Here is an 18,079-nt window from a genome sequence, read left to right as displayed (position 1 = left end):
GCAGATTTCATACACAACGTAATTCAATGTGTGTCATTTAAAGTACATTCATTTACCGGCAAAAGTTAAGAGATTTAAAAGTAATAATAAATAAATAAAAATAGCTTGCTAACATTACTAATAGAAGATGATTTTGAAAATACAGCATGTACAGTAGTATTGATTTGTTTTTTTACAATTATGGCTTGTTTGGCATGAACAATGCTAACGCTAACATAGCCTATATTTCTTTGGTAGACGACCAGAGAAGACCTCGTTGAGATTGACTCCAACAAACATTGACGTCAAAGTAACACAAAGTAAACTGCACAGTGTCCACAGCACTAAGTCCGCTGAATGAAGCCCTGAGGCCAAGAGTGACCTTTGAACCGTGAGTAGACCCAACCACAGAGTTTATTCTCTTCTCGAGTCTCTCTCGTTCTCCATCTGCTTTCAATTTGCTTTATGGCCCTATCACCGTGGCGACCAAACCCACACTGGTCGCCATGGGAGACGCTCCAGAAATAAGCTGTCATTAGACGTATGTGTGTGTGTGTGTGTTAGCACATATCTCACATACATTATAATGGTGTCAAAGAGCTGCACTTGTGTGTACAGTACGTGTGTGACTGTGTGTCTAGACTGCTGAGATGGAATGATGTCTTGACAAACACAAGGGAAGGACAAATGCGAACAAGTCAACAGGCTAGTGAAAGAATCCTGAGAGGTAGCATGTGTGCTAAGCTAACTCTGAACAATTAATTATGAGCAGACACGTTCATGTCAGTGTTGAGATGTTTCTAATTGGATTTGGATGAGAAGAAAATATTTTCTGCCAAGAGGTGGGTGCCTGCTAACGGGCGTTAGCATGTAGCATTAGCTCATTGTTCTCACAAAAACAGGCTTGAGCATTTTGTTTGGTTTATGATTTTTATGATTGTGGAGGAATTAAGAAGCGAAGGAAGGGTTTATGCCTAATGGCGCCTGGTGTTGGTTACCATGGTTACAAGTGTAATATGTTTCAATTCCTAGACCTTCTCAGCTCCTAAACTACAAGCACAATAATGAATAGCTTATGACAGTGTCAACCAAAAGTGGATGTTACGATAAGAGACTTGAATTCAACATTATTAGATGGTGTATATTATTTACAAGGTGTAATTATATTCAGGTAGACACAATTCTAATATTTTGGCTCTAACAAGACCGCAATGATTGTGAAAAAATAGTATTTTGTCGCGTAAACTCGAAGCCTTTTCCATTTATTGTGCTTTCGGGTTGCTGTGCTTGATAATAAACATCAGACGTTTGCAGAGTACACATTGTGACACGGGCAGGCAGCACATTAGCCTAGCGGTTAGTATGCCCGCTTCACAGTCCTGAGGTTCGAATCTGGCCTCCAACATTTCAGTTAGCAATTCCAAAATCATGCTAGCATGTTAGCTTCATTAAGGACTGAAAATTGCCCATGAGTGGGAATGCTTGTTTGTCTATACGTGCTCTGACATTTGACTTTCCACTACTACATTGTTTGCTTTGATGTATTTGTAATTCCGTTTTTATTTTTAGCCACATATAGAAAATAACGTAGTGGGCCACATTTGGCCCGCAAGCCTTCAATTTGCCGTTCACATGTGGAAATATGATGAAAATGATTCTGAAAGCTTGTCAATGTGTGTGTGTTTGTGTGTTACTATCCTTTATGAGCATGCGTGTACTTCCGGGATGACATCATCATCACAACTGTAATGTTTACTCTTGCAGTCATATGACGCACGCACGCACGCACGCACGCAGACGTAAGCGTCCTGCATGCAAGCTGTTGTGCCGTCAGACAGGTAAGGCAAACATTTACTTTCAATATTCCATATTTGTAAGATACAAACCTGTAGTGTGAAATAAAACGTGAAAGTAGCAGTTGATGACAGTTGTGGTGTTCGTAGGCATTAGATTAGATTAGATTAGATTTATTGGTGAAATGAATATACAAAAGTCTTTTTTTAAATAGCATATCCAAATGATCATTTTAATTTTGACACCCCCCCCCCTTTTTTTTTATCCTTTATTATATAGCTAGCTACACACATTTATGAGAACATAAAATAAACATGAACACAAATAAGGACTAATTCAACTTTTATTTATGAAACTCATTACTCAAAGGGAAATGCAAAGTGAATCCAAAGATTTGCTTGTGAATACATGAACCATGTTTAAAGATACTTCAAACACGTTCAACTCGTGTAATGACGGATTAACACCACTTCTGTCATCATTTCCAACAGATGAGCTATACTGCCTCTGGTTGAACCTGTTTGTCATCCACAAACATCCTTCCATCCAGCCAGCCATTTTCTTAACCGCTTACTCCTCACAAGTGTCGCTGGGGTGCACAAAAGACGAATAATTACTTTCATAAGCAGCATAATTTACGTATACAATAAACAACAGACTGCTTTGAATTGGGCTGCTCCCATCATTAATGGTTGTCTAGGAATGTGAGCTTAATGAGCAGGAAGTTGTGGCGCGCCTCCCTTTATGTCTTCCGTGTCTTTTTATCCTTTCGATGATCACTTCATTGAACTGCAAATCAAAGCTGACAGGGCCAAACAGGACAACAAAAGTGGCGAACATGTGTGTTATGTAAGAAATAATACAGCATTTCATTGTAATGTTGATCATATATAGAATATAGGATTTTAAAAATAAATGAACTCTTAAGTAATTAGAATGGTGACATGTGGAAATGTATTGAAAATCAAGCACGGCTAGGGTTCAGGTGATCAATCGTTTTTATCCATTGATTTAAATTTCATATTTGGCAAAAAATTTAAAACATTTTTTTAGTGGTTAGTATTATACTCTGCGAATATTAAGCATGCGGTTTTGTTTTAGTCGGCTGATGAATACACCTGCTTATGACAACAATAACCATTTGTGAACATGCTAACGAGGCCTCCGTGGATAATAACGTCATCATTCTTCATTTGGCATATTCTTTTCCCGGCGGCGTCCACGTTCACGCTTGGGCGTCTCGCTAATCGCTGTTGTCCTTGTGCTGCGACCTCTGAACCCCGGGTGCTTTGCTGTAGTTGTAAAAATGGACAAAGGAGCATCTTAACCACACTTTATGACATCTCTGCTTGTTCTGTGCGACTTTTATGACTTGATACTCCGTTGCTTAGCAGTACGTTCGGATCAAAAGGGGAAGCGGATGTCCTGGTTAGTTTCTTTCCAGGACAAACTCAACAACACAGTACTGACGGCAAGTTATTTTGACAGAGCGGATGACCCCGACATGCAGTGCCCACCCGCATGTTTCCCATCGGATCGATCGAGTACAATCGATACGGAAAGGCACGCACACGCGTCATAGATGTGATGTGGATTGTATTATTGTTAGGCAAACTTTTCTTGCTCAGTGGCCACATTTGATTTTTAAAACGTATATATGGACAAGCTCATTTGTAGAGGACAATCCAACACGAACACTACATCACGTAGAGTAATGACACTTTATAAAATCATTCATCCATTATTTTCTCTTATCGCTTAACCTGATTAGGATCACATGTAAACTGTGGAGCCGATCCCAGCTGACTTGGGTGAGAGAGAGCTTGCTACAGGTGGACTAGTTATGGACGCGTATCACTGCCACGCCAGGAACAAAATGTGCGTTCTTTTCCTCATTTTTGTAAGACGTTCTTTTTGCTTTGGCTTTTGAAGGACCTTGTGTTTTAAAATCACCTTCCTTTACTTTGAATGACTTAAACTGTTAGGTTATGTAAATGCTTTTAAGTGTTGTGCTTTTGGTTGCGAAGCACATTTGAGTTGCCTTGTGTATGAAATGTGCAATTGAAATAAAGCTGCCTTGCATTCCATATTTGGCAAAAGAAAACAAAGCAATTTCAGGCCAATGGCGAAACCCATGTGTTGTGTGTGTGTTTTTAAATCTTAAATCTTGGTCCTGTTATTGTTATCTTTTACGTAAGAGTAGCATATTACCGGTACATAGCTAGTAACTTTAAATTGATATGATGAAACATCAAACTTGTCATGTTATAATGTGAAACTTATCACATTAAATGTGAGAGATTTACCACGTTATAATTTGGTCATGAAGTTTTTTTTTTTCCTGATGTGGTAGCAATATGCTTCTCAAAACTGTGCATGGATTTGCTCACAAAATAAATTAGTTACATATGTTAGCATCTTAGCAAAACAGCTTGGGAAAAGGTAGCTTTTATGTGTGCGCCCCCCCCGTTAAAGTCTTTATTTTACTTTTATTGATGAAGTATCTTCATAACTTTGCAATATATTGGCTGCAATAAAACACATTGGATAAGATACATAGTCAACAAATAAAATAGACCAAAAATAAATCACCCCAGCCAAAACATGCCAGGGATGACGAGTAAAAATGAAGTGAAAGTACGATGACGACATTGAAATGGAAGGCAAAAAAAGTAAACACACACACATGTTCACAGACGCTTACGTCGTCCGGGCGTGCTCGTGCTCGCTGGCGTGCCCGCGCCGCAGGTATTAGCCCCGCCCCCTCTTTCCTGGTCTTCGTCGTCCTGCCTTCACACGCACATCAGGCATGAGCGAATGTCCCGACCGGCATCCGCAGAACAACCAGCCGACTTCACCCTTCTCTTCCCCGGACTGCTACCTCAGGTAAGCCGCCGCCGCCGCCAGCCGAGACCGGACGGAGAACCGTAGAGAAGCGCCCCCTTCCCCTGTTCCGCCCCCTAGAACCGGACGTTTGAACGGGGCGACCGTTAAGTCTCATTCAGTGACGTTAGCGATAGCCGGACCGGCCGGCCAACGTTTCTCCCCCGCACTCGAGCGACAGTAGTCGGCGTCAAGTGGACGAATGTGGCGGCCGGGCCGCCGCCGCCACCGCCACCGTCCGCTCGCCTGTCGGTGAAGTTTGCTGGAAGTGATGTCATGCTAGTAGTGATGCAGGCAGGCAGCCCCGCGCCCGATTCGCTTGACAAAAAAAATCGCCGTTTTCACGTCGCCTCGTTCACGTGGACTCGAGTAGGACAGAAAGGGAAAAAAGCGTTTGGACGTGCTGGTTTCGGAGCTGACATGAGAATACAATGATCGGCCCCCTCCCCCGGTGGATTGTGCCTTCGCCCCCCCCTTCTTCGCTGGCCATTGTGTGCACGCACACGCGAGGAATGAGGAGGGGAATCGATTTTTTAAAAAAGTGTGACGCATTTGGAAAAAGGAAAAAAGAATCGCTGCGCAGTTTGGCCCGTTTGTGAATGGGCAGCTTCTACGCACTTGTTACGATTATGATGATTCCGCGTCTGCGTGTGTGTCTTCTTGTAATGTGCAAGTGATGCGTGAATAAGCTATGAATGAATGAATGAATGAATGGAGTCAGACTGTGGCTGCAACTTTAGTGCAGTGTTTGTTTCTCACGCTAGGCACGTCGATGCCTTCACTTAAAAGTTTAATTCATGACGTGACCACACCTTTCCTTATTGAGTTAAATGGAAATTCATTTAATTGGTTCCAGCCCTGGTAAACACCAACATAAAAGTTTGTAATATTTCTTCCTGAAAAATAGCTCTCTTGATGATTTGTCATGCACGTCCCAGCATGCTTTGCTGTGTTTTCAAAGGCTTTGAGATTATGTACAAAAGGGCAGTTATTATTTAGAAAAGTGACTTTTTTTTTCAAGGGACATGAAAAGGCAGCACACTGTTATTAGTCAAAAAGTACATATTTTGACATTTTGTGGGTATTCCAATAACTTTACTGCCAATTGAGTGAAATGACACGAAGACTTGCATCTAATAGTGACATCATAACAACCTGTTGGACCTCCTCCAGGGTTGTTGTTGTCGTGATGATGAGTTTCTGTTGATGTGGGGCAGCGTTCCTGGGAAACGGCCGCGCTCGCTGCTCCCAGTCTGATGAGTTTTGCTCGCTGCACTTGTGAACGCGGCTGCTAATGCCGCTCGTGCTGCTCTGCAGTGGGACAAAGAGAACAATGCGAGCACAACACGGGGGCGGCGGCGGCGCGCACCCCGAAAGGCCTGCAAGACTTTTTTGTGCTTTCCTGAGAATTACCACTTTCTTTTCAGGTGGCAGCATTCAAACCGTTGTCCCAAAACTCCCTAGCAAAGTGCGCCTTTTGACCCCCACACTCGCATTTCTTTACAGTATTGTCATGCATGCATGGAAACAAGCACTAAAATGGTATTATAGCATGACTTCATTTGCATGAATTGATCGTAAATATTCTCTTCTCACGTTGAGTCAAAATTGAGGTGGGGAAGAATGCAAACATTTTTCTAAAATGTCCTCCATGAGTTTGTAATATTTTCGAGTTGTGGGCTTTCCAGAAGTTGAATTCTTCCTTCTCATTGGCCGGATTGAAGTTGTCATTGAAGTGCTCCACATTACCAAGTTGTCGGCGAGTTATTTTGGTGCTGCTGGGGAAGGTCGTCGACGGCGGCGGCGGTAGTGGGGATATTCACAAGTTGTCCTTTTTAGTCGTTAGGCCCCCAAACGTTCCCCCTGCAAGAACCGACGGCTGCCAACCAGGTCAGCGCCGACTTAACAGATTCGTGCAAGAGAGGGAAAATGGAGGCACACTTTGAAGAAGTCCTGGGGAAACCAGCTTATGAAAAATTCCTGAAAAATATTATAATCCCTCTTATTTCTGGCCTCGGTGCCGAGTCCCTCATCTCCGTCTGGCAGGCTTGACAAGGACAAATATGACATCAACGTTACTCACACATTTTTTCACGTTCTTGTCTGGAATATGGAAACGTTTTTCTTGCGTTACATCTTGCTTCCAATGCTAGCGCTGCTAACGTTAGCATCAATGCATTATGTATACTTTTGCCTGTTTTCCGACGTTTTAGGTATCAAACCACACAATCACAACAGGGATGTGATTTTTCCGCTAATTCGCGGAATTCCGCTTTTTTTACCCCCCCCCCCCCCCAAAAAAAATTCCGATAATTTTTTTTTTTTTTAGTAGTTCATTGTGTATGCACATGACTCCGACAGATAACATCTTCTGCTATAACAAAGACATTTGTGGTATGCTCTAATATGAGTTACTTTTCATTTGGTCATGATACAATTATTTGTTCATGAAATTTGAACTCTTCAACATTATTTATGTGTAGTAATCACATTAGTTAGATATGATGATATTCTCAGTGATAGTTTTTAAAAGCAAAGGCAGTCCAATGTTTTTGAATGTGACTGATTTTGAGTTGACTAAAACTGCCATTTTATATGGGATAGTTCAATATACATTGAAAATTTATGCTGTTGTTTTGTCTATTTCTTTGTCATGTGAGTGCATTGAAAGTACTTAAAAACACAGAAAACCCATGAGCTCCCTGGACCTAGCTGGGTGCCAGCGGCTCCCAGACCCCCGGCTAAATTTTCAGATAATTTCACTTTGGTCAAATCACATCCCTGTCACAATGTTTTCTGAACTGTTAATTCGATTTTGAATAAAGGGATGGAAATGGGAACATCTTTCAATTTATCCATTAATTGACAGATTACTCAATAAATCTTTAGTTGCAGCCCTGCACCTGTAAGTGCTGATGAGCTGTTTTTTGTTGTTGTTGTTGTTGTTCTTTGGTCAAATATGCTCTTTCTCAGATGCCTTCACTGTTCCCGGTAAACGCCAGCATTAACAATGCAATAGACAGCCTGCTGAAAATGAGTCAGCAAGTGAAGTGTTTGTCTGCCTGTTGTCCACAACATTTGTCTGTCCGTCTTAAGCCAGGCTTGGCTGCATCCCAGCGTTCCCAGTCCATGCCAGACGGCCGCAAGAGGACGGCGCTCGGCCCGCCTGGCCAATCGGAGGCGATTACAGCATGTCTGCGCGCGTGCGTGTGTGTGTGTGTGTGCGCGCGCTGGTGTTTTCTTACGTAACCAGTTTGGTGCCAGATCAGAATCAGCTGGCAAGAGGGCGAGAGAGAGGAAATGACCTCGAAGCAGCTGGAGAAATGCAAGCTCTCTGATTGGTTGCGGCAGCAAACAGGTGTGCAGCGGTGCGAAGTGTGGCGGCAACTCAAGCGGCTGTCCTCCAACATTTGCTGTTTCGAAATCATTTGAATGGACGCAAATTGATTTGATGTGCTGTACGAGTAAATTGAGTCACAAACTTGGTCACGGAATGAATTCGATTTGTAATTCATTTATCGCCCTGTTTAGTTTTTTATTTATTTTTTAAGTTTAAAAAGCTACATTGTCTCTTTTGGCCAACTTGTCACAGTACGAAAGAATCCACTCTAGCAAGAAACTCAATGTTTAAACGTTCAACAAAACGTCTTACTTAAGGTTAGGGTTCACACTTCAAGCATGGAAGAATGTTATATTATTGGAACATTAAGCTTTCATTTTTCATTTCAATGCTGTTCAAACATGAAAGATTGCAACCTGTTTGTTAAATACGGTGGCTCAGTTATAAGTTTCAGATAAATAAATACATTTTCATACAAGTCTTACAGTGTACATGAAAACGTTTACTGGTTAGTATTTTCTAGATTTGGGTAAAAAAAAAATCGCAATAATTAATTTATAGATTTATGTCGGGATTAATCGGCATCAAATCGTCAGGTACTACTCACTTCACACCCCGAGCCATTACTATCTGCTTATTTGAAAAGTATTGCCACAAACATCCGAGTAGTACGCGATATGTATTTCTTGTAAGTTTCTGGGTTTTTTTCTCGCAAATCTGCCACTTTATAAACTCTCTCTGAATTCAACCTCTAAAAAAATTTTCATACGTGGCCCTCATACGCCGTCGTACATTATAGGACTTTTCCACTTTCCATCTTTTTTCGTGTGTGAGAGCCGGCACCAAATGGCCCACGCGGGCCGGTGGTTCGAGGCGGCTGAGAGCTCAATGATGCACTTTGATCCAATTCACGTGTTTTATTGAAGGGAAGCGTTGCCGTGCAAGTGGCATCGTTCGTCTCTTGTGGCTTTTGTGACTGAATGAGAGCAACATCAGAGGCAACAATTTGAATTATTTATCCTTGTTTGTTTGGGTTTGAACCAACTTGGAGTTTGGCAACCGCTTGCACTCTTCACGTGCGACATTCAACAGCGGTTTTTGACACACTTTACGTCTCGGAGGGCTGCGTTGAAATGAAATTGCTGATAATTGTCACAAAATTCAGTTTCTCTTTTTGTTTTGCTTCACTTTGTAGAAAAAGCAAATGATGACATTCAAAGTGGCAGGTGGTATTTTTGATCAAATCACCAAATTGGCAACAACAATGACTGTTTTTGTAAACAGGCCGTCTTATTTTGTTTGTTATCATTCCGAGCGGCCGGCCCCGGGCGCTATGCCATTTGCAGAGCGAGCAGGTCTCTCTCTCTCTCTCTCTCTCTCTCTCTCTCTCTCTCTCTCTCTCGCTCTCTCTCTCTCTCTCACTCTCTCTCTCTCTCTCTCTCTCTCTCACTCTCACTCACTCACTATCCAGCATGCTTTGCTCGTCACGCTCTACACCGTTTGGAAGATGGCTTCCTTCAGATTTGAATAATTTCATGATAAAATATCTGTAGGCTCAGTGAGCACTTAATTTGAAATGCAAGAAAAGTTACAGCTTCGCCTGTACACTTTAGCCACATCAATTCCCAACCAGACGTCCCACTTGGTCGAAACTGGTCCAATTACTTTCAAAAGAGTCCAATGAAAGTATTCTGGGAAAATTGTTGGCCTACACCGACCCCTTTACATCCGTATAGCCACGTTATTTGGTTATCTGCTTTCATATTGTAGTGTTTTCCAGTCCAGCACGACATTCATTTTCAAGGCAGATTTTGTGAAAAATAATTAGACGAACATAAGATTTTTTTTGGTATTCAAAGTTTCAAGCGTCCATTACTCAGTGCCAGTAGCACTTAAACAGATTCGGACAGTTGGAGAGGTCAATTCAAAGTGTTATCTTTAAAAAGAGACCTGGTAGTCCAAATGGTTCAAGAACAGCTTCACGTTTACTTTGGTTTGGGTGCACCATTTTTAGGCGTTTTTGGCAAAAATGACAGGAATGATAAGAGATTAGTGTAAGCAGTGCGGGTTGGCCAAAAAGGCTTGAACTACAAAAGCCGCTGACAAATGCATTCAAATGGAGAGATGAAATCTGGTAGCTTTTATATTGTAGTCCATTTGATAGTTCCACAGGGCTCCTTTCTAGCTACTTGAAAGTTTCCTAGTTCTCTCCATTTGAGCCACGTTACTAATACTTAGTGACACACAACTTGTCCTGTTTTCGGGTCCAAAAGACTGAAAAGGGATTGTCAATTGATAATTGGCCAACATTCCAGACTCACTTTGAAGCTCGCATGTCTTGGCAACCGTTTCCGTTGCTGCCACTTTGGCTCACTTCACGTTATTTTTTCAAGCCGTTAAGTTGAGTGCAGCAAAGTTAATCGGCGTGCCAGCCACCCTCCGTTCATTCATGCGCGCCATTTGCTCCCGCTAGCTATCTGGCTAGCTAGCACGCCACCGCTAATTAGATGAACAAAGTTGTTAGGCGAGGTGCTGCAGACAGACGTTGTAATCCCGCACAGACAGATCAGGATAATCCCTCACCACCTCCCTCCGTTCTGACCTGCGTGTTACCTCCGCAACACACACAAACTCACATGCACGCACACACACACACACACACACACACACACACTGATTCAAAGTGATTGTATGTGTTGCTGCTCCGTGCGTGTTAAAATAGAAGTTGTCTGACGCTAAAGAATTAGCGTAACATGGATTCTAGTTTCCGTTAGCATGTTTGTGGTGGTTCAGATCATCTGTTAGCATTAAGATAGTGGCCTTTCGTTATACAAAATACCTTTTGAACATCTTGCTGTCTAAATATAACGTGCTATTTATTTATATTTATTTTTATTTTGCCGTAAACTTGAATTAGGTGTGATGAACATCTGGAGGCCGTGCTTCTTATTTGGAGAAGTGCGAGAGTGAAAACAGGCACTAAGAAATACTAAGTTTCCTTTTTATAAGTTTGTTACTTTCCATAAGTTGAAGTGTGTTTAAAGCATGTGTTGGGGTAAAACTAAGCAAGTGTTCTGTAAAAAAAACAAAAACAAACACATAATATATTTGTACTTATTCCAATGGAAGGGCTATAAAAAAATGAATGTGTGGTCAGACTTGTACTTTGATTTATGCCTTTCTGTGGATGGTCAAAGCTTTGTGTGTGTGTGTCTGCAGTTAGTAGTTTTTACAAGGTGCTCAAACATATGCATAACGTGACATATTTACACAGTAAACATCCATCCATCCATCCATTTTCTTGACCGCTTTTCCTCACTAGGGTCGCGGGGGTGCTGGAGCCTATCCCAGCTGGCTTCGGGCAGTAGGCGGGGTACACCCTGAACTGGTTGCCAGCCAATCGCAGGGCACACAGAGACACGAACAACCATACTCACAATCACACCTAGGGACAATTTGGAGTGTTCAATTAACCTGCCATGCATGTTTTTGGAATGTGGGAGGAAACCGGAGTACCCGGTGAAAACCCACGCAAGCACGGGGAGAACATGCAAACTCCACCCAGGAAGGCCGAAGCCCGGACTCGATCTCACGTCCTCTGCACTGGGAGGCGGACGTGCTAACCAGTCAGCCACCGTGCTGCCCCACAGTAAACATGTCACATGTTAAGTAAATAAAGAATGTTTGCATTATGTCCTGCTGTGGTGACGGAGGCCCTTTTTTTTGTGTGTCCTCGGCGTCTATCTTTGTTTTTCATCCCCAGATTTCATGTGCTTGTGTGTGTGTTTCGTTGTTGTTTAGCAGCAAGAGAAAATCGGTTTAATGTTTGTTGTTCCTCTGCTGGGACGACGACGACGAGGATTTCCTTCACTTCTCTGCACTCGATTCAAAGACATTGAAGTCTTAAAATGAATTTACAGCAGAACCCACAATTATTATTATTTTTTTATCTGATTTATCGCTGAATTGGAAAATTAAGGCAGAAAAAAAATAATTGTGTGGTTTTTGCCTGAGTAATATATTTTTTATAATAGTGCTAATTATCCTTTTTGAAGTTACAACTTTGTTTTAGTTTTTTGGCGGGGTGGCTGGAATGTATTAATGCATTCACTGGCAGCCATTTTCACTGAAGCAACCCCCTTCACTCCCAACTGTTTTACTGGATTTTGACTGATTTTGCAAGGCCCACAGAATATTGTGTTCTATTGCTATAAAACATGGAATCTACCAATAGAAAGATTAGGATCTCCTCTTTCATCAGAAAAAAAAAAAAAGTATATTTCTATCTGTTTCTGTTCTGCCGTTTTGGCCGTTTTTGTAATGAGTACCGTTGCTTCAAGCATTCTCTTCAGTTGAGAGGCGGCATCAAAACCTTCTGTATGCTCTAGCTTGAAAAAAAACCCATTTAAATACGTCTTTGGGAGCATGGTAATATTTATGGAACGTATTTATACGTTTTTGGGAGCCAATGAGTTCATGGCATTTCCATTCATGTCTACAGTGAAAATGATTATGGTACATCTAATTCAAGTCATATCTGACTGTCTGTATATTTTTTGATGTCTCCCACAGGTGTCGTCAATGACTTCTGAACTTGCTGGTTCATGGGACGCTTGAAAGGTGAAAGTTCAACACTGGGATGGCGAAAAGTTCACCCGGGAGGATGATGGGAACGCTCGTGAGTCCGCATCATCGCCGTCCTTAAAAACTGGATTTGGAGTTCCTGGATTATTTCTCCCGCCCGCACCTGGAGTCACTTAACATGTTTGTTTGGGAGTTTCTGACTATAAGTCGGTGATTTCCGACAGTCGGAGATCGGGCGGCGTTCAAAATGACGCAGAGTTGAGACGTGCGCAGTCCGTCATGTCCTGGAAGCGTAACTACTTTGCGGCGGGCAGCGGTGGCATGGCGGGGTTGGAAGGAGGCGGCGGCGGCGGCGGCGCAGGTGGCGGGATGGCAGGAATGGCGGGCATGTTGACGCCTCGCACCATGACCTCCATTGCTCCCAGCAAAGGACTGAGCAACGAGCCGGGACAGAACAGCTGCTTCCTCAACAGCGCTCTGCAGGTACACGCGCACACACACAAACTAAAGGCAAAATAGAATATAAAATGAAGTCATGGACTGCCATGAAGTCCGATTTTCAACAGGTAGGCATAAAGGGGAGGTTAATGATTTGTGGGTTTTCGTTACTGCTGGCAGGGATCGTTCCCAAGCGGGTGCACGCTCTCTTTGGATATGCTGCTGCTCTGCATCAATTGTTTGAAGATTTATAATTTACCTTCACATAGATGCTAATTTCTGTTTGCTTGTCTATGGCATTCTCCGTTATATATTAGCATGAAGCTAACAGACTCTCTTGAGACAAAATGATATCGTTACTGGTAGGGACGGGCGAGTACCGATGGAGCCGATACCAGGCACATTTCATGGTATCGGTACTTGCGACAGGTGTCGTTGCTGGTATCGGTCCACACTCTTGTGGCCATTTTTCGGTCAGGAACCGTCAGAAACACTGTGGGGGGAACGAACGTTTTGTTGCATCGTGTTCGTTTCATGTGCGTTACTGACAACAAGTGTTGTGACTCATATCGCCGATATCTGTGGTTCAATGTGTTTTACGACATTGTGGAGCTGGCGCTAAAAATAGAACAGTGTATATTTACTTTATGGCCATCGCAGACGCTAATTACACCTATACATACTACATTATATTTGTAATGAACAGAGAACGTGAAACAGGAAACGGAAGTAGAGAGCAGCCTTCCAAATTAAAAGCATGGATTTCAAAACAAGATATAATTAAACATCACACACTAAACAGCTTGAGGAATTCTTAGCATGGCAGATATGACTAAATGACTTGAAGCCGTATGGAATTGAATTCTTTGCACTTCATTGTGTTCCTTAAAACGTTGCGTGTTCTTGAACGTATGCCCCATGATAAACAGTCATTAAGTGTGTAACAATTGCTTCCATTTTCCACCATGATACTGCCAGATGAGCGGGTGCGCACTTGCCGAGGTCGGGCTCACGTCAGGGCGCAGTTCACACCTCCAGAGATGACTCACGCATGCGATTCGATTCTATACGTTAGACTCGCCCCCGCGCCGGATGTCAGCTCGATAACGCTGAGTCATCACTCGGCAAAGCGACCTGCGGCCTGTGCAGACGCTCGTCTTCATCACTCCTCATGCTCGCCGTCAAGTGGACTTCATCAAAGTTATTGCGATCCGCGGGAGGGCGGGAGGGCGGGAGGGCGGGCGCCGGTGCCGTGCCGACTCACCGCATCGCAGCGGGCGAGTCGGCAGGCCGTCTGGAAGTGAGATGAGGAAGAGGAAGAACATCAGTTGCTCCTCATCCTCTGGGAAGCTTTGGCCCAAAACACTTCAACTAATGAACGGACATTGAGCCAGTTTGTTAAAAAGTTCAACTATTGCATCTGATGCCTCAAAGAAGAACTTTCTAAGAAAGGGACTTAAAAGGGAAATATCACCAGTACTCGAACTTGATTTTACTTTTCTTGTGTCTGGCTGGTGACAAATCAGTTTTATTGATTGATTCAGCTTTATGAGATTGGATGATAAAAAAAAGAAGAAGAAAATTAGCAGGTTCCATACTTCCAAATGTGTTTAAAAAAGTAGAGCTGTCAAGCGATTAACATTTTTAATCAGACTAATCACATCTTTCTACTTGATCACGATTAATAGCTTAATTAAAAAGGCTTATTTTTAACTAACATTTTTTTCCAGCTAAATTTACATTTTTTTTTGATTAATTCGTTAACGCTTTAACGTTGACAGCACTAGTTTAAAGTAGCTTGAACTCTTGACATATTTAGTTAAAATCAAGTCGACTAGTGATGAAGGTTGAATCGATTTCATCTGTTAAAGTGGCCACAAAAGAATCGTTTGTGAGCATCAAAGTGCGTCTGGAATGTTGACTGGCCTATCAATTAATAATCATTTGATGGTTGTAAAGAGAGGTGTGTAAACTGTAACGACTTTGCCCATTTTTTGGACTTAGACCAGGACAAGTTGTGGCCTCCAGGATACAATGTGGTAAGGCTGGGTGAACTTGTTTGTTATTTTTTGCTAGTAGCGTCACATAGTAACATGTATCAAATGGAGAAAACGCAAACTTTCAAGTAGCTAGAAGGGAGCCCTGCGGAACTAGTCATTTGAGAGATAATCAAGCGCAACGAGGGATATGACAATGAATCGACATCTGTCAATTTGAATCTTTTTGTTGTGACTTCTGCACTGCTTAGACGAGCAACGTGGCTGTAGACAGAAGAGTTAGTTTACCTCTTTTTATATCTTGCAACAAAAGTAGGAATGTTATAATTGTTAAATCAGGCTTAAACGTGTTTGACAAAGGGGACTCGTTACATTAGCGGTAACAAAGAGAACATTTATTCTGATATCTGGTAAAAAAAAAAATCTGTAATAACGCTAGATTTTTGTGTGACTTGATGCTGTGCCGATAATCATGAAGGCTCCTTGTCATCAGTTTTGCACTTTGACTCGACACCTTGATCACATTTGATCGGCATTTGTCACCTGATAAGCGTGAAGTGGAAGCAGGCAGGCCGGACAACGTGAGGACAAATTCCGTCAATCCGGCACGAGATGTTGACCAAATGGAGGTGGAAGGAGCAGGTTGCCTCCCCATTTGGGCGTTGCGCTGACGGCAGGTCACGTGACCCCCCCCGCTGACGACCCCCGCGGGAACAATGCGACATATGCCCGCCTGTGGGGGGTCGGCAACAGGAACAGGAAGGAGCAAACAAACACGCCCAAAGTCATCAACCACTTTCACTGCGATCACGTCCCTATTTCTTTTTTTAAACCTTCTCTTTTTCGTTTATTTACATCGTTTACTGCATAACAGTCAGATAAATGTCGATGGTTCTTTTAGTCTAATTCCAATCTGTGCTTGGTTGTGAAGACATCAAGACTCTATAATCCACAACGGTCACATGTTTTTCTGATCATTATTTTTGGTAATTGATAGAATTGGTTAAAAAGTGTTGCTTACCGCGTGAAATATAATCAATGACTTATTTAATGGAGTCGGGTCGGACTTTTCGGAGGCTGATTCAGTTTCCAATATTTGGCAGAATAAAATTCTGATAATTAATCAGCTGATTAATTTAAAAAAAACAATGTAAAAAAACAAACAAAAAAACTTTTTTTTTTTTGTCATTCAATGCTTACAAAAATAAAGATTACTGTTTTATAATACTTTGTCCATTAGTATTTGGCTAACTAAAAAAAATGGCACTTTTTTTTATATCATGTCATTATTATTTACTTTGTCTTATGTTGTAGTGTGTTAAAAAAAAAAAACTACAATTTTTACCCATTTTAAGACTTGGCTGGCTGATTTCGAAAAAAATTCATTGCCAAAATGACACTAATGTTTTGCTCGAACATATCAACAATCTCATACAGCAAAGTTCTGCATGAATGTAAGATAATGTTAGATTAGGTATTAATTGAAGTCTCAATTAAGGAAGTTGGTCTTTAGTTAGACACAAGTCGCCATGGTGGACGTCAAGCACGCTTGCCGACGTTTGGTGGCATTTCGCGGTCTTCTCGGCCGAGTCCAGATGTTTTTTTTGCCTCCTGCAGATGGCGAGAAATGAAGAACACGCTTTGACGTGCCAACGCGCACACGTCAGTCGCACACAGTCACGCCACCTGCGTCCTGGGGCCACTCGGCGACTTCACTGATTCCACGCCGCCGTGTGATTGGCTGGTGGCCACAAACGCATCACACGGACGGGACTGGGAATGGAGCGGTTTTATTTGTCTTTTTTTTTTTGCGTCAAGCCATTAACTCCTTGAAAGTGGTTGTATATCACCCTCAATACATATATAGAACGTTTTAGAATATATTGGGGGCCATGCTCTGAATGATTGCGCGATTATCAATATAGTTGTAGATTAATGATTCATCATGTAATTGTCGTCACACCAAAAATATGATCATATCTTTTGTCTATTTTCTTTTTTTCTCCAATGAGAATAAGGAATCGGATGTTCAAGCAGTATCCATAATGCAATGTGAACCTTCTCATGTATTCACATCTCCACTGCCTTGTTTGTCTTTTAGGTCCTGTGGCATTTGGACATCTTCCGTCGGAGCTTCAGACAGCTGACGTCTCACAAGTGCATGGAGGACTCGTGCATCTTCTGCGCTCTGAAGGTGAAAATCCATCCCGTTCATGTCCGTCAACCGGGACCGCTGCACTTTCCAACACGTGCTTTTTTTCTTTCTCTCTTCAGAGCATTTTTGCCCAGTTCCAGTACAGCAGCGAGACGGTCCTACCGTCGGACGCGCTCCGCAGCGCCCTCGCCAAGACCTTCCAGGACGAGCAGAGGTTTCAGCTCGGCATCATGGACGACGCGGCCGAGTGCTTTGTAAGACGTCGCGGTCGGCGATTCCACATCCTGTCCGTCGTCCGTCCGTCCGCGCGTGACGCCGGCTCGTTTGTTTGTGGCAGGAGAACATCCTGATGAGGATTCACTTCCACATCGCTGACGAGTCCAAAGAAGACATCTGCACGGCCAGGCACTGCATCCCGCACCAGAAGTTCGCTATGACACTCTTTGAACAGGTGTGCAGCTCCAGCTAGTCTCATAATAATCATTGTTGTTGTTATTATTATTATTATTATCATTATGTTGATACTGTTTTGGTACCTCTGCTTTAAGTGGGACTTTCCCGATTTAATCCACCTCATATTAGCACTCGGCGTGGGTTGGCTACTGGTTTCCAGCTTTACCACACTTTTTAAAAAGTCATTTTCAAAACAGCAAAACTTTAACTCAGCGGTACGAGCTGCAGTCAATGACCCCAACAACTTTTCACCTTGTCGAAAATGTCGCCTCTTGGGATTGAATTTTTTTTAAATGTTGTTTGAAGAAGGAAAATGTGCTTACAAAAAGTGTCTTCTAGATGACGCAATGATTCAAGGTAATGGTAAAATATAACCCGCAAAAATTAGCTTTTGCTACCAGCTGCAATAGTTAGCTTGTACTTAAAATAGTGGAACTAATTATTACCGAGGCAGGT

General features: G+C 42.4%; 1 protein-coding gene and 1 long non-coding RNA gene across 6 annotated transcripts in view; one reads left to right on the top strand and one right to left on the bottom strand.

Moving 5' to 3' along the window:
- Nucleotides 1-1,782: 1,782 nt before the first annotated feature.
- usp54a (ubiquitin specific peptidase 54a) overlaps nucleotides 1,783-18,079 on the top strand; it is a 30,511-nt gene continuing 14,214 nt past the window's right edge. For 4 of the 5 annotated variants that reach the window (XM_077581513.1, XM_077581515.1, XM_077581514.1 and 1 more), the window contains exons 1-5: nucleotides 4,499-4,659; nucleotides 12,569-13,063; nucleotides 17,117-17,209; nucleotides 17,290-17,424; nucleotides 17,508-17,621. In XM_077581513.1, coding sequence (XP_077437639.1) covers nucleotides 12,860-13,063; nucleotides 17,117-17,209; nucleotides 17,290-17,424; nucleotides 17,508-17,621 — 546 coding nt within the window. In that variant the 5' untranslated portion in view covers nucleotides 4,499-4,659; nucleotides 12,569-12,859. Of the gene's footprint in view, nucleotides 1,818-4,469; nucleotides 4,660-12,568; nucleotides 13,064-17,116; nucleotides 17,210-17,289; nucleotides 17,425-17,507; nucleotides 17,622-18,079 lie in introns of those variants that run through there. The other variant, XM_077581512.1, reaches the window with a different exon arrangement.
- Nucleotides 1,857-4,568, bottom strand: LOC144061250 (uncharacterized). Its single transcript, XR_013296134.1, has 2 exons — nucleotides 4,460-4,568; nucleotides 1,857-3,065 (listed from the first exon to the last, which is right to left on the bottom strand). It is a non-coding gene; the product is annotated as an uncharacterized LOC144061250 (long non-coding RNA).

Source organism: Vanacampus margaritifer, chromosome 12 (genome assembly GCF_051991255.1).
Source record: "Vanacampus margaritifer isolate UIUO_Vmar chromosome 12, RoL_Vmar_1.0, whole genome shotgun sequence".
Classification (NCBI taxonomy): domain Eukaryota; kingdom Metazoa; phylum Chordata; class Actinopteri; order Syngnathiformes; family Syngnathidae; genus Vanacampus; species Vanacampus margaritifer.
Note: the sequence above shows the minus strand (reverse complement) of the source record. Positions and strands in the feature narration are given on the sequence as shown.